This window comes from Acinonyx jubatus, chromosome A1 (assembly GCF_027475565.1).
Source record: "Acinonyx jubatus isolate Ajub_Pintada_27869175 chromosome A1, VMU_Ajub_asm_v1.0, whole genome shotgun sequence".
In the NCBI taxonomy this organism is placed as follows: domain Eukaryota; kingdom Metazoa; phylum Chordata; class Mammalia; order Carnivora; family Felidae; genus Acinonyx; species Acinonyx jubatus.
This window is the reverse complement of record NC_069380.1, coordinates 48,966,299-48,982,937: the sequence shown is the minus strand read 5'-3', so window position 1 is coordinate 48,982,937 and position 16,639 is coordinate 48,966,299. Positions and strand designations below refer to the sequence as shown.

Genomic DNA, 16,639 nt, shown 5'->3' with positions numbered 1-16,639 from the left:
GAGAGAAATATTCCTTCCACTTACCCTACTCAAAATACATTCTAGATGGATCAAACTCCTCAATGTAAACAAAATATTAAAATCATTAAAATAAAATAAGAATATTCTTGTGTCCTTAAACAAGAAAGCCTGTATTAAGATACAAAAATGCAGTAACTGTTAAAAGAAAACATTGATAGATTTGACCTCATAAGGATTTACATTTTTACATATCAACTACTTATTTGAAAGCTAAATAATAAATAAGAGGGGGCTCCTGGGTGGCTCAGTCCGTTGAAAGTCCGACTTCGGCTCAGGTCACGATCTCACAGCTTGTGAGTTCAAGCCCCGTGTCGGGCTGTATGCTGACAGCTCGAAGCCTGGAACCTGCTTTGGTTTCTGTGTCTCCCTCTCTCTCTGCCCCTAATCCACTCGCATTCTGTCTCTGTCTCTCCCAAAAATAAATAAACATTAAAAAAAAAAAGAATAATAAACAAGAGGTAAGGAGATAGCAGATTGGTAATCAGAATTTATAAGAACACTTACTGTGTGAAAGAGAAAGATAAAACCACCAGTAGGCAATGACACAATTCATATTAAAAAACACTTGTGTAAAAAGGAAATTAAAAGGTCCAATAATAAAAATGAGAAGATTCTCAGCCTTATTAGATGTCAGACACATGAAAATGGAAAAAACAGTAAGATACTCATCAGATTAACTGTTGGTGAAATTGTGGGGATATTGATACATTTATGTGATGCTGAATGTCGTATAAATTGGTGTAGCCATTTTGGGGGACAGTTGATAGAAATGTATTAACCTAAAATTGCCCACCAGTTCCTTGTCTTGATAAGAGAAACTCTTACATGGGTTCAGAAGGTGACATTTTCAAGGTTGTATTGTTTTTAAATAAGGGGAAATTGTAAACAACCCAAATGTGTATCAATAGCATAACTGAAATATGTTCATACAATGAATTAATAGGAATGAATTTCAACTGTATATCAACTTGGAAACATTTTAAAATTATATAATTGAGTGAAAATATAATTTGCTGAATAACACATACACTTTGCTTTATCTGGAAAAATACATAATATCCTATATTTCTTTTTTTTTTAATTTATTTTTTAAATTTATATCCAAGTTAGCATATAGTGCAACAATGATTTCAGGAGTAGATTCCTTGCTGCCCCTTACCCATTTAGCCCATCCCTCCTCCCACAACCCCTCCAGTAACCCTGTGTTTGTTCTCCATGTTTAAGAGTCTCTTATATTTTGTCCCCCTCCCTGTTTTTATGTTATTTTTGCTTCCCTTCCCTTATGTTCATTTGTTTTGTCTCTTAAAGTCCTCATATGAGTGAAGTCATATGATATTTGTCTTTCTTTGACTAATTTTGCTTAGCATAATACCCTCTAGTTCCATCCACATGGTTGCAAATGGCAAGATTTCATTCTTTCTGATTGTCAAATAATACTCCATTGTGTTTGTGTGTGTGTGTATATATATGTATATATATATATATATATATATATATATATATATATATATATATACAGACCACATCTTCTTTATCCATTCATCCATTCATCCATCGATGGACATTTGGGCTCTTGCCATACATTGGCTATTGTTGACAGTGCTGCTATAAACAAACATTGGGATGCATGCGCCCCTTCGAAACAGCATACCTGTATCCCTTGGATAAATACCTAGTAATGCAATTGCTGGATCGTAGGGTAGTTCTATTTTTAATTTTTTGAGGAACGTCCATACTGTTTTCCAGAATGGCTACACCAGTTTGCATTCCCACCAGCAGTGCAAAAGAGATCCTCTTTGCATCCTCGCCAACATCTGTTGTTGCCTGAGTTGTTAATGTTAGCCATTCTGACAGGTGTAAGGTGGTATCTCATTGTGGTTTTGATTTGTACTTCCCTGATGAGTGATGCTGAGCATTTTTTCATGTGTTGGTTGGCCATCTGGATGTCTTCTTTGAGGAAGTGTCTATTCATGTCTTTTGCCCATTTCTTCACTGGATTATTTGTTTTTTCGGGTTTTGAGTTTGATAAGTTCTCTATTAGATTTTGGATATTAGCTCTTTATCTGGTATGTCATTTGCAAATATCTTTCTCCCATTCCATCGGTTGGTTGCCTTTTAGTTTTGCTGATTGTTTCTTTCGCTGTGCAGAAGCTTTTTATTTTGATGAGGTCTCAATAGTTCATTTTTCCTATATTTCTTTTTTAAAGAACTTTTAATTTGGTGTACTTTTAGATTAATAGGACAGTTGCAGAGAGTTTCCAAATGTTCACCCCTATCCTTTCCAATTGTTAACATCTTCTATAGCCCAGTGCAATGTTTAGCATAGGAAATTAACATTGGGACAATATTATTATCCAAACTAAACATTTAATTTGATCCTTCACCAGTGTTTTCATTCATGTCCTTTTCATTCCAGGATCCCAGTCAGGATTCTACCTTATATGTAGTGGTGACTTCACCCTCCTCCTCAGTCTCCTTGTCTTCTGTGACCTTGACATTCCCAAAAGCATCACTCCATTACTTTGCTGGTTGTCCCTTGGTTCAGCCTGTTTGATATCTTCTCAATTTTGTAATGAGGGCACTCCTCCCTAGCAAGAGCACTGTAGAAATGGTGCAGCCTCCTTCTCAGTGCATCCTGTCATGAGACTCATGATGTTGAGGAGTTTATTACTGGTCATGCTGGCCTTATCACCTGCTCAAGGTGCTCTCAGCAATTTTCCACCATAAAAGTACTATTCTTCACCCTGGAGCCAACAAATATTTTAGGGAAGATACTTTGAATCTGTACAAATCTCTTATGCCTTTGCTCACTGATTCTAGTATCTATCAAAGGCAAATTTATCACTATCTATAATGTTCTAGTATTTTAAAAATGTGGAATTTATACTACTTGGGTAATAAAATATAAAGCAAATACAAACAGTGTTATCTCACTCAGAGGAAAATAACTCTTTTCTCTTTAAAAAAAATTTATAAAACCAAAAATGTTTTCATGGAAAAATGTTTTGTCCAAGGATTTGATATAAATTATGTGTAAGAGTATGGTAGATATAAAAATAACATGCTATACAGAGGTAAACAATTTCTTGGTAAAATAATAACACTAAAAATGTCACTAAATACTATTGCTATTCTTGAAATTTTGTTCTGTGAAACAAGACCTGCATGATGAGGAGAGATTCTGTTTGTGCTGGAGCTCTGCCTTTTAATATTATTAATATTAAATTAATATTATGTTACGTTGGGTTACTTGGGTGGCTCAGTGGGTTAAACGTCCTGCTCTTGATTTCAGCTCAGGTCGTGATTTCACCTTCATGAGATCAAGCCCTGTGCCAGGCTCTGCTCTGGGCATGGAGCCTTCTTACAATTCTCTCTCTCCCCATCCTTCTGACCCTCTGGTCTCTCTCTCTCTCTCAAAAACAATTTTTTTTTTTGGTCATGTTTAAGCTTAGAGATTTTGGCCAAGGCTAGTGTTCACCCACAAGTTTCTGTGGCGTCAAAGTTTGTTAGTATACTAAACGGTACCTGGTTATGCTGTTGATTTGGTATCATTTAGAAACTTCTTGTTAATAATTCTGACTCCAGAGGGTGCCTGGGTGGCTTAGCTGGTTAAACGTCTCACTTTGGCTCAGGTCATGATCTCATGATTTGTCCGTTCGAGCCCCGCATCAGGCTCTGTGCTGGCAGCTAGAAGCTTCAGATTCTGTGTCTCCCTCTCTCTCTGCCCCTCCCTCACTTGTGTCTGTCTGTCTCTCTCAGAAATAATCAATAAACATTAAAAAAGTTAAAAAAAATAATTCTAACTTCAGGATACCGACAGGGGTCTGTTGATTTAGGTAAGGTTCCATCTAGCTTTAATCATTTCATGGTAGGTTTCCAAGGTTTATTATGGGTGGGAACACATCTCCTTGAGAACATTTAGCTTCAGAGCCTGCTAAAGGGACAGTCTGTAATGCATTATGTATACATTTTGATGTATATATACATCAGCTACTGTGTTTAATACTTATCTCCATCATTTTCCATAGGTCTCTACCCTCCACGAGCCAAGCTGGTAATACAGAGGCATCTCTCTTCACTGACAGATAATGAGCAGGCAGACATCTTTGAGCGCGTCCAGGTAACATAATTTATAGTTCTCACAAATAAGATTTAAGAAATGAGAATTGGATCCTGTTTTTATAAGTGTTTTTTTTTTTTTTCACTTCTCTCTTTGAAGTTAAAGATATATATTCTCTTGAACTGTATATGATAGTAATGAGAATGCCCCTGTTACTTTTGCTTCTAAGGGCAGTGAAACACTTAGCGTTATTTATGTCTGTCTGCCAGACACATAAAACCAAGAGGGAATACAATAAGATGAGAGAAGCTGTGTTGCCATCATGTGCTCTTGGTTTGTCTGTTGGACAGAAAATGAAGCCAGTCAGTGACCAGGAAGAGAACGAACTTGTGATTTTACATTTGAGGCAGCTGTGTGAGGCCAAGCAGAGGACACACATTCACATTGGAGAAGGCCCATCGGTGAGATGTTTTCTTTTCCTGGACCTACTTTTGTTTTGTTTATGTATTTACTCAAAATATCACAGAAGATGTGAAAGGAGTTTCTTTTCTTTGTGTTCTCATCATTAGGGCTAAAGTCCCATCAGATTCATTTTTCAGCTATTTATGGGAGGTTTTAACATTGAGATAAAATAATGATGAGTTTTAAAATGTGAAAAAAAGGATTATTGTTATAAAAACAGTAATAGTAAGTGTTCATGATTTAGAATGAACATGCAGTTTTAGTTATATTAACCCATTTTATTTCAAATTCATATGAACATTTTATTTCGTTAAAAGTTTACACAGGCTTGAAGGGTACATAGCAAATACGCAAAGAAGCAGTAGTATTTTGGAAACATCCCTTTTAGCTGCAAAGGAAGATATGGTATTTTTGTGCATGTGGTGGAGAATGTGTTTCCAGCTGCATGTAAATAAAGCAAGACACCAACAAAGCATGTAGGGAGACGATGACATATTTACTTAGTAACACTAATTCAGATTAGTCTGTATTTCACTCTATTCAGAACAAATCACATATCACTTTATTAGTGATTCCTGAATTGTATGCATTGAATAGTCTCTTTGAGAGAACCTTCTATGAGCTAAGCTGTGTGATAATGGTGAACAAAAAAGAGATGAATGAATCTTCCAGGAAAGCGCTCAAATATTGGAAAGGGGAATGCAGACAGATAAATGGACACATAGAATAGAGGTAACAAAGTGGCTTTTTAAAAGAAGTGCAGTGAGCTCAAAAATAGCTATGTTTTTGCTTTAGAGCCAGAATGGAGAGTAAGGAAAGAGGGAAGAATTAAATAATTCAAGAAGAAGAAATTTGGGGGAGGCTGAAGTTTTAGGGGAGATGGTTTGTTCATTGAAAAATTCGAGGGAGTGTTTCTAAAGGAAGGGACATTGAGCACAAAGTTTTGCGGTAGCTGTGAGCACGACATACTTCATGCAGGCCTTCAACATACTTAATGGATTTTTAGGATGTACCTGGGGATTGATGGGGAAATAATGGCTAGAAGGATAGGCAGCAGTGAGATGATGAAGAGCCTTAAGTGCTCAGCCTGACTTTGTCATTGAAAGGTTTCAAGTAAGAGTGTGAGATCAGGTTTGTAATTTAAAGAGATAATTCTGCTGTTATAGTGATGGTTGATTTGTGGGACAGGTTGATGGGTGAGGAGGTTGACAGTGTTAGGACTGCAGTCACATTCTCAAATCCGGAGAATTTGATAATAGAATATGCGAGAAGTAACTCATTTAGTTATTGCACAAACTGTTATCAAGTTGCGTACTAGGTACTAGGCAATGGGGTTGAATAATGACAGCTCTTTTCTGCCATCTAACTGTTGAGGAGGAGAAACTGACATGTAATCAAATAAAGTAAAATATGGAGATATACGGCAGGATTGGGACAATGATATAAGTATATACCAGAGAGGGATAACACCTATACAAAAATAGATTGAGTAATTCTGTCTTTAAGAATTTATTTTGGGGGTGCTTGTGTGGCACAGTCAATTAAGTGTCCAACTCTTGATCTCAGCTTGGGTCATGAGCTCGTAGTTTGTGAGTTCGAGCCCTGCATCAGGCTCTTCGTGGATGATGCGGAGCCTGCTTGGGAGTCTGTCTCTCCTTCTCTCTGCCCCTCCCCCACTTTTGCGCATGGTCTCTCTCTCTCTCTCTCTCTCTCTCTCTCTCTCTCTCTCTTTCTCAAAATAAATAAGTGAACTTAAAAAAAAAGAATTTATTTTGTCTTGGAGAGAAGCTGAGCTAGAGCACTACTGGAGATATGGGAAAGGGAATGAGGCAAGAACCATTTAGGAGGCGTGATCATTAGGACTTGGTGACTGGGAACATGTGTCAAGGAAGGGAAAGGGGATTGCTAGTAGAGGCCACACAGTTGCAGATTTTGGGGAACTGTATGAAACTAGTCTAGGACATGTAGAAAGAAAACAAGAGTGGGGAAAGGGATGGAAATAAGAAATAAGAGTTCAGTTTTAGAAATGTGTTTGAGATTTAATTAGAAAAATGGATTTGGTGCCCACAGAGGAATTTGAGTTCATGGTGTAAATATGGGAGACATTGGGCTCTGGCATAGACTTGAAATCGAAGGGGGAGGTACCGAGGGACACCTGCATGTCAGGCAATGAGGGAATTAAAATGGTGCCAGTGAAAAAGACAGAAAGAGAATGAATGAGATTTGCCATGGTGGGTGACCAAGGTAGGAGAAAAGTTCAAGTTAGAAGATCAGCCATTCCAGTGATATAGGAAGGTCAAGAAACATAAAGTCTTGGGATTTTAGTAAGTTCTCCCTCACTTTCTCTCTTCCCCCCACCCTTCCTTTCTTCTTTCCATTTATTTACCTGGTATTTACTGAGCATCTACGGTGTCAAGCATCGTGCTAAGCACCATTACAATTTCTCTATTTTAGTCATGTTCTTTGCCTGAAAGCCTGACAAGAATGCCCTCCTAATCCTTTACATACACGCAGCCCAGTCCAGCTCACATCCATAGCCATGGCTTTCCTTCCTTTCTTGAGGGGGATCATATATATATTTTTTTAATCAGTAACTTCTTAACCCCATGAAGCCAATTCTAATGACTGTGCTGAATTTTCCTATCTGGTCTTTCATTCTCTGATTTCCCTGTCCTTCCCATGATTTTTGAATATTGCTTTCCAATAAATCTTCCCTCAGACATTACTTTGTGATGCCCCTCTGCTTATAAAATCTGATCCGTGATTCCTCCCATTCATATCCAGCCTCACTTTTCCAAGTTAACCTTCCACTACTTTCTTTTGTTTTAACCAAACACCTGCACTGTCTCACTGCCCCATGGGCATTGGTCTTTAGGATTTTGCTGTCATCCCCAGTTCCAGGACCATCTTCATCCTCTTTTTTTCTGCCTGTATGAATCTTGCCTATCTTTTTATTTCTGACCACTGAGACCCACAACCAATCTTTTGATTCCTGAGACCCACAACCAGTCTTCACACTTCCATATTTGATACATGTTGTTTTGTGTTGCTGTTTAATGTGAATATATTTCTTTCTCAAACAAATAATAAAGTTTCTTTCTTGGAAATTTTCTACCACTAGGAACCATAGTAGCTTTTTAGTGCACTAGGATAAAATAGAGAATCTAATATAGTGGACATATTGTAGATTCTCATACAGTTTGTAGTATCTATGAGTATTTGTTGATCTGAAAGAAATGACCCACTCACAAATGAAAATGGGATTTTAACAGAGGCATCAGCAGAATTCAGTTTCACTAGATGCTTTGTTCTTTGAAACTTTTTTTTCTATGTTTTCCTTCATAATTTGGGTATAAAATATGTGGATTGAAGAGGGATGGTTATAGTTGTTAGTCAAAATGGCAGTAAAAATTGACGTGTCAAGTTTAAATTTTTGTTAAATGCAGCAGGAATATATTAGCAGAAAGGAAAGGCATAAACGAGAGATCTTCTGTGTTTTTTTATTACTTGCAATATTAAAAAGTAACCCCCTGTCCTTATAATCTGTATGCTCACAGTGTGGGACCTAAATTATTACTCCTTAATAGAACTACAGAAGAATTCTTACGGTTTTTAATGGCTTAGTCAAGCCTGTATTTAAAGGCTCATTTAACCCTGAATGTTTCCAAACTAAAATTTATCTGTTTTTCTTTCTATAGACAATTTCAAATAGTACCATCCCGGAAAATGCAACAAGCAGTGGAAGGTTCAAACTTGACATTCTGAAAAATAAAGCTAAGAGATCTTTAACTAGCTCCCTGGAAAATATCTTCTCAAGGGTAAGATTAAACAGAGACTCTTAATTAGATATTGATGTCTGTGTTTACTAACTGCTTTACTTCATTCTCAACTGTCTCACAGAATATTTCCTTTCAAAAAAATAAACCACAAAGATCGCTTTAATATAGTTAAATTATTTAAAGTAATCTCATGATTTATTCTGGTGCTTCTAATATCTAAGTTTGAGCAAGAGATTTAGTAGTAGAAATACATATATATATATATATACATATATATATATATATATGGGGAAATATATATATATATATATATATGGGAACTCAAAATACTTCATTTTGCTATTATTAGGAGCTGACAGGAAATGCTGAAAACAGTGTAAATTAATAGAAATCTACATATTCCATTTAATAAATTTGTATATTTTATTTTAAAATCAAAGTGATTTCTCTTCCCCTCCATTATTCTCTTCCTGAATGGTTCAGTCCAAAACTGTCAGATGAGATCAGACAAGGTAGAGGTGTTAGGGCTGGAGGGTGGGAGAGTTACAGTGGCTCAGAGCAGAGAGATAGAGCCAGTGGGGTGCTGTGTGTGGGGTGGCCCAATGCAACCTGTGAAAACCAGAGTGTGGTGAGGAGTGTGTCAACTTAAGAGGGTAACCTGGTTCAGGAAGTCTGAGCCTTAGCCGATGAGGAGGCCAGTCCTGCATAGGGATGGCCCAGTGCAGGATGTCAGAGTGAGAGTGAGTGGAGGGGAGAAGGCATTCAAGGTGCTGCTATGAGGAGTTAGAGTCTGAGCAGGGTGGGGATGGCCTCTGTGGGTGGGCGTGGCAGCCCTGATATGGGGTGTTGGAACCTGAGTAGGATGAGGAGAGTGTCTGTGAGGTGTCAGTTGTGGAGATTTTAACACACAAGGGACTGGTCAAATATGTAAACGTATTAAGGATTTAGTGAAAGGAAATTACAAATATGAAAAGGGAAGAAATTAGAATAAATCCCATGTTGTTGGATTCAACTCAGAGGTAACAGTATGGAATCCTGGTTATCTATCTATATATTTTTGAATAATAGAGTTTTATGTATAATATGTAATGCGTGTATATGTGTTAACACGTGTGTGTGTGTGTGTGTGTGTGTAAATCTGTATGTGGTCCCTGGCTCTGTCCACTGATAGGAGCTGGGAACAGCTTTTCTGCAAATAACAGAGAATAAATTAAGCCTGCTTGGGTGACACCAAGCACCCAAGGTTTGGTTTCTGTGTATCATTCTACAAGAGGGAACTGGGATCCTAGGAGAAATGGCTGATTCCAGGACTTCAAAAGGAAGTAGATGATAAACAGAGCATGTTGGTATTTTAGATAATAAGGGAATGCTCAAAGAAAGATGGTGGTATGTCATAAAAACCTTGAGGGGCATCTGAATGGCTCAGTCGGTTAAGCGTCTGACCTGATTTCAGCTCAGTTTATGATCTCATGGTACGTGGGTTTGAGCCCCACATCATGCTCTGCGCCAACAGTGTGGATCCTGCTTGGGATTCTCTCTCTCCCCTTCTCTGCCCCTCCCCTGTTAGCTCTCTCTCAAAAATAAGTAAACACATTTTTAAAAAAGTTTTAAAAAGGCCTTGAAGGGCTCCCACACTTGACATCTGAGGCAATATAAACGTCAAAATAAATGATAGCAAAGGATTGTAACCTGTTGCATGAAGTAGGAAACGACGAGCCCACTCTGATAGGAAACATAAATGAATACCTTGGAAGTTGATCATGATCAGGATATTTACTGGATTTAATTAATACTTTTTAATAACAAAGAGGAAAGTAGTAACTTCACAGTGGAGAAGACTGGCAGACACCACCTCAGTCAAGTGACCCAAGGGAACGTCATCAGCAATGAGACAAATTGAAATCTTGCGCGACTTGATACAGAGAGTACAGAACTTCTGTGGTATTCCTGCCAAAGGAGCAGTACCTGAATCTAATCATGAGGTAGAATCAACAAACCCAAATTGAGGGACGGTCTACAAAATCACTAGCCTGTTGTCGTCACAAGTATTAGGGTCAGGAAAGTGAAGTGCAGGGGAGCATTAGGACATAGTACCTTCTGATGTAGGGTGTTCTTGTTCTTTCTTCTTTGCCTGAACTCAAAATACTTTATAGATATATCTCTTAATTAAAGTGATCAGCTACCAACCCTATTATCAGCAGAAGACACAATGTAGGAAAAGAGTATTCTACAAGATTAATCAGAAGTGTGTTAAGGCACCATTTCATAAAATTGTCCTATCTTTTTCTTCCCCAGTATGTATAAGTTACTTGTGTTCCTTCTTTCTCTCTCCTTCCTTTTCTCACTCCCTCCTGCCCTCCTCCCCTCCTCCCCGCCCTCCTTCTCCTATCTCCCATTGTATTTAGTGAGAATTTTAGTAGAAAGGCCATTTAAGTAAGTGGTCTGGGGACCTGAATTCAAGACCTGGCCCTAGTAGGTTTTATATGTATGATCCCAGACAAATTATTTTCTTCTAAGCCAGTTTCCCCATTTGTGAAATGGGCATCCTGATACTGTGCCTATCTCACATCAGTACGAGGATGAAATGTCACTATGTTGGGAAAGTATCACAGTGTAGATAGGAGATGGTCCAGACAGTGGGAAGCTCTGAAACCCTTGTCATTTTTGGAATGACCCGAGGGTGCTTAGAGTATTACTCTCCTCATCCCCATTTAGTACTTTGGCGTTCTGCACAGCACTTGCACGGCTGACTTTGAAGTGCCACATACATAGCCTTGAGTGGCTGCAACAACTCTGTCGGCAAGGGCACACACAGCCCATCTATTTTGGTCGAGGAGGATGGTGTAGCTTTTGTGCCCCACAGTGCTGCCAAGTGCCATAAATTATGTGACCCAACAAGATCTTGCTTGCACCATGTGCAGCAGAATGGACTTAAGGGGAAGGTTGGCAGCTATCCATGGTGTGTTAAAGGTTACTCAGAAAAGGGGTTTTGTGTACCTCTAAAACTGATCAGTGTATCATTTTCATTCTGAGTTATATGGTAGAAAATTGGCATTCCAGCCACAGATTTTGGCTCATAATTGCTGCCATTTTTAAATGTGAAGACAGTTGATTTAACTAACTATAGCTGTTTATGAAATAGGATATGTTTTTAAAATGCTCAGAAGCTCAGCTCATTAACAATTAAAAAGTGGGTCCAGGGGAAGAGGCGTGCCACATGTATTACCAAATCATCAGACAGTTAAACTGGAAAAGCTGTCTGCTTAGAGGTGAAAAGACAGAGTCCTGTATTCTGGGTATTTGTTGCTTTTTCATTAGCTGAAGTTTTATAGAAGGGAAATATTCACTAATGTGTTTATGTATAGATAAATATTTCCAAAAGAGGAACATTTATCAATATAAAGTATGCATCATTGGAAAAGAGTTCTCATTTTATGCTTCCCTCAGAGTACTATCCATTGTCCTTCCTTGTTGAAATGTGTGAATTAATGACCATGATAGAGCATAATTTTATTTATTTATTTATTTTAAAATTATTTATTTTTGAGATAGAAAGAGAGAGATAGGGGGCAAGTGTGTGCGTACAAACAGAGGAGGGGCAGAGAGGGGGAGAGAGAGACAGAGAATCCCAGGTAAGATCTGCACTGTCAGCACAGAACCTGACACAGGGCTCAAACTCATGAACCGTGAGATCATGGCCTGAGCCGGAATCACGAGCTTGATACTTAACCAGCGGAGCCACCCACGTGCCCCTAGAGTATAATTTTAAAGTAAATTTGTTTTTCTTTGTGTCCGCACACACAAACACAAAACACATGGATAAAACACTGCTATGACTAAAATGTGTGATTTAAGTGCTTTTCTAATAATGGAAATGACTTGATACCTGTCTGACCAGTCTCCTTATTGTGACCAAATAACCTGTTTAAGATAAGCAGGGAGGTTGGCTTGGAGCAGCTAAAAAATAATGGGAAAAACAACCTGGTCCTCACAATAGTTTCCTCTTGGCCACGCACATGAACCAAACCATTGATCTGCCACAAATATAGTTTATTACTGGAAGTGTCTGTTGTTAGGCATAGAACTGAAGAACTGAAAGAACCTTGATCAGTTTCTTTGCAGGACATTTGAAAAATTACCAGTGTAGGCTGCTTAGTTATTAGCAATTCCACTTTTCACCAAGTTCTGTTTACAGGAGATAACAGTGAATATGAGCTCAAGAGTTCCACTGCTAAGTTGAAATTCTTGGGTTCAAATTGCTGCCCAGTCCTTGAACTAGCAGTGTAAACTTTGGCAACGTAATCAGAATTTCAGTCTCCTTAACTGTAAAGTTGAGCTAAGTAACTATATCCATCTTGGAGACTCTGTGAGGATTAAATGAGATAATGCACTATAAAATGCTCAACATAGTATATAGAAGGTGATAGGTACTCATTGATATTTTATGTGGCCATCAATTTTACTGTTGATATGATTGTTATTTAGGTGCCAACAGAAATAGAAAACTATAATTGATATACGTAGATAAGAATAAGTATTGTTTCTATGAAACCAGGTGTAGGATACCATACATATAAACGAGTCAGTTGAGAGAGAACGAGAGTCACCTGAGTGAACAATTGAATCAGCAGCCAGTTGGGTGAACAAGAAAGAACTGTTAAAACTTTCTGGTAGTAGACATCCAAAGAAAAATTCAACAGAAGTCTGGGAAGCTAGAGTTGGAAAACTTTTCCAAGAAACTCTGTTTCTTGGAAATGGAGAATAGGAGGACAAGGTGAAAAAAGGATCAGTCTGAAGATCCAAATGCCGAGTGGTAGGAGTTACAGAACGAGAAAATACCCCAGTCTCCCTTTCTCAGAAGGCACCTGGAGTGTGCACTCCACCAAAATGAGGAAGTAAAAAAGAGGAAGACATAAGATTACAGACACATTTCAACATAGGGTAGTATTAAAAGAAATGTCTAGGTTGATAGTAAAGGACAATACTGGCAAGTCTAAATTGCAACCTGTCCAGAGTAAGGTAAAAAGGCAGAGGTTTCTATAATGGGTAGCTCAAAGAGAAAGAAAAAAAAAATGGCAGTTGATGGATTATGTGATGTTTGGCCATACTGAGTTCTGTTGTTGACTTTCATAATAAACTAGTAACTGCTGAGGCACTTGTTGACTACATGAAAAACAGATTGTACAAGATAGTAGTTGTAATCACAGTAGAATATGTAATAGATGAGATGATCTCTTCAGTTCCTCTTTCTTAGATCATCTGTGAAATCCATACCAAACAACTACAAGAAAACAAAACAAAAACAAAAAAAAAAGAAACCCCACAAAAACCAGTTCACCCGTCTTGAAGCAGACTGACGGATAGTCTAGCGTTTCTGGAGAGAAATGTTTTATTGACGTAGTTTTTATATGGAAGAATGAATGAAGCTGAATCTATACGTTTTATGATGCAGTTGTTTGTAATTTGCATTCCTTAGCTCATTTTTTTAAGAGAAAGAGGGAGAGAGAATCCCAAGCAGGCCCCACACAGTTAGTGCAGAGTCCGATGCGGGGTTTGAACCCATGAACGGTGAGATCATGACCCGAGCTGAAATCAAGAGTTGGACAGTTAGCCAACTGAGCCACCAGGCAGCCCTCCAATGGAGTTTTTAAAAACTTGTTTATTATAATCCTATAATGTGAACTATGTTGTTTGTAATCTAGGTGTTGTGGAGGTTGGATGTTTTGAAACTTTTTTTTTAATGTTTATTTTTGAAAGAGAGAGCTAGGGAGGGGGGAGGGGCAGAAAGAGAGGGAGACAAGAGGATGTGAAGCAGGCTCCATGCTGACAGCAGAGAGCCCGATGTGGGGCTTGAACTCACAAACCATGGGATCATGACCTGAGTAGAAGTCAGATGTTTAACCGATTGAGCCACCTAGGCGCAACACCACCCCTCCCCTTTTTTTTTTTTTTTTTTAACCTTTTTCTTTATAACTGTTGTGGTTTGTTGTGTTCTGCCTTCCACGGTTATGTTTATCTGTATGAGACATAAAGTGAATGGGGCTGTCTCTGATCTTATGGGGTTTTCCTGATCTTATGGATGAAGAATGTTTAACCTTGTAACCAGAGTAACTTTAAAAACCTTGATCAGAGTATCTAGTTATCCAATGACTGATTTAGAAGCAGTGCAAATAGGTTGTGTATAAGTTCTGTTTACTGTGCAGGCAAGGCTGTTAATACTGCCAATGAATCTGAGCGAAACACAAAAGGATCAGTTTAATGCTAGTATAAAGAAGCAACCGCCTTTTATGGTTTTTAAAGTAAAAATTCAAACTGCATGAACAACTGAATTTTATTCTCTTCACTCAGGGAGCTAACAGAATGAGAGGCCGGCTTGGAAGTATGGATAGCTTTGAACGGTCCAACAGTCTTGCTTCAGAGAAGGTATCTCGTCTGAGCTCCTGTTTTTACTGCTGATTGCAACTTGGCAAAAACCAGCGCTGATATGGCAGTATTGCTTAGTTGTTTTGTGATGAGTCGTTTGTGACTTTAACAAATGTTATTGTTACAATTAAATTTAAAATATTAGATTAATGTTAAAATAAGTGAAAAATACTGTTATTTAAAGTAAGAAGGTTATGGATATTATTATATTGCTCTCTTCCACTGCAGCTTTCTCATGTTAGCACAGAACACCTATTCCAGGCTAATGGTGCTCTGTCAGGCTCTTTGCTGTTTTGGAGATGGTACGCTTGGGAACACAGTATTTGAGCAACTTTTGAGCCAAAGCCACAGAAAAATAAGTCATCTAATTATTGCACTTGTATGGTGATCTTTTTATCTTTTGTTCTGTCATGTTACTGCTCCCCCCATTTTTTTTTTTAAACTGTAACATTAGGTTCCTTGTTATCTCCTAGATAGTTCTCAGTAGGTATCAGGCAATATGTCACCCGAGGTATATGCAACCTATTTTAAATGGAAAATATTAAAATATTTTTACTGAACTTTGTGTTGATAGAAGTGGGGATTTGGTTTCACTATGAATGTCTTAACCCTAACCCATGTTTATCAAGCTAAACATTTCTACAGTGGTGCCTGTTTTGGAAAGTATAAACAGCATACCTGTCTAAATTGAAAGATTTATGATGTCCACCCATGCAATAGGAGAGGCATTCCGGCATAGCTCACTTTTCATTCATTTCCTGTTTTTCATGTTTTTAAAAAAATTTTACCTCAGGGAACTTGTCATTGGATAGAAATATCCACAGTGAATGAAGATACTGAACAGGCTTTATTTTATTTTCCTGAAGGCTTTGCTATGAAACTTGGATACTCAGGCATCACGATATTGTTTTGACAGTACAGGAAGCATGCAGGCGATATGTCACGGAAATCAGTAGATATGTAAATCCAGACTCCACCCTTTTTTGGTCATGATCCCTTTTCATCTTTCTGGCAACAATGAGAAAAGTACAGCAGCTATAGCATTTTACCACAAAGTGTTAGGAGAAAGAATACTTTTTCTTATCATTCCTTTCTCTTTCTGCCTATCTTGACGGATGCTGTGTTACAGCTGCTTATCTGAAGAAATGGGTTGTGGTGATACTGATTAGCCTTCAGCATGGATTGAGTGAAAAAAAAAAAAAGTTTTGTCATGACTCAGGAGGAAGAAGAGGCTCCCTGTCACTTTTGAGCTGTGTGTTGAAGCAGGTCTGCCATGATCCATGTAGGAAAGAAAGACCTCACTTCTGTTTGCTTTGCAGGACTATTCCCCGGGAGACTCTCCACCAGGGACACCACCAGCCTCCCCACTGTCCTCAGCTTGGCAGACATTCCCTGAAGAGGATTCTGACTCCCCACAGTTTCGAAGACGGGCACACACGTTCAGCCACCCACCTTCGAGCACAAAGAGAAAGCTGAATTTACAGGATGGGAGAGCTCACGGTGTTCGCTCCCCTCTTCTGAGGCAGAGCTCCAGTGAACAGTGCAGGTGAGTCCAACACTCTTTCTGGAAAGTGAAATGAAATTCTCCTGTCACCTGTTACGGTCACTGTGCAGTTAAGATTTGTTGTGACTTCATGCTGCCAACAGTTCGCTTTTAGAAAGACCAGAAAAATAAATTGAATTGTAAAAAACTTCAGTTACTAAAAGAAACAAGGCAGGATTTAAGGTACACTCCAAGAGAAGAGTTAAAGCATTTTGGACAGAAACAGTTTTTTGTTTTTGTTTTTTTTTTCCCAGAAAAATGGAGAATACAAGATATTACACACTTATTTTGTCTGAAAAACTTGGTGACAACACATTTTACTCAGTGTTTTCTTGAGGACCACTCTACTGA

At 38.3% G+C, this 16,639-nt stretch overlaps 1 protein-coding gene across 8 annotated transcripts in view; it reads left to right on the top strand.

Annotated features, from left to right (window-relative positions):
* Positions 1 to 16,639, top strand: part of TBC1D4 (TBC1 domain family member 4) — a 184,074-nt gene that overhangs the window by 132,016 nt on the left and 35,419 nt on the right. For all 8 annotated transcript variants that reach the window (XM_027065019.2, XM_053216627.1, XM_053216621.1 and 5 more), the window contains exons 6-10: positions 4,050 to 4,141; positions 4,432 to 4,542; positions 8,242 to 8,361; positions 14,671 to 14,745; positions 16,065 to 16,291. In XM_027065019.2, the coding sequence (XP_026920820.1) occupies positions 4,050 to 4,141; positions 4,432 to 4,542; positions 8,242 to 8,361; positions 14,671 to 14,745; positions 16,065 to 16,291 (625 nt within the window). The remainder of the gene's footprint in view (positions 1 to 4,049; positions 4,142 to 4,431; positions 4,543 to 8,241; positions 8,362 to 14,670; positions 14,746 to 16,064; positions 16,292 to 16,639) is intronic.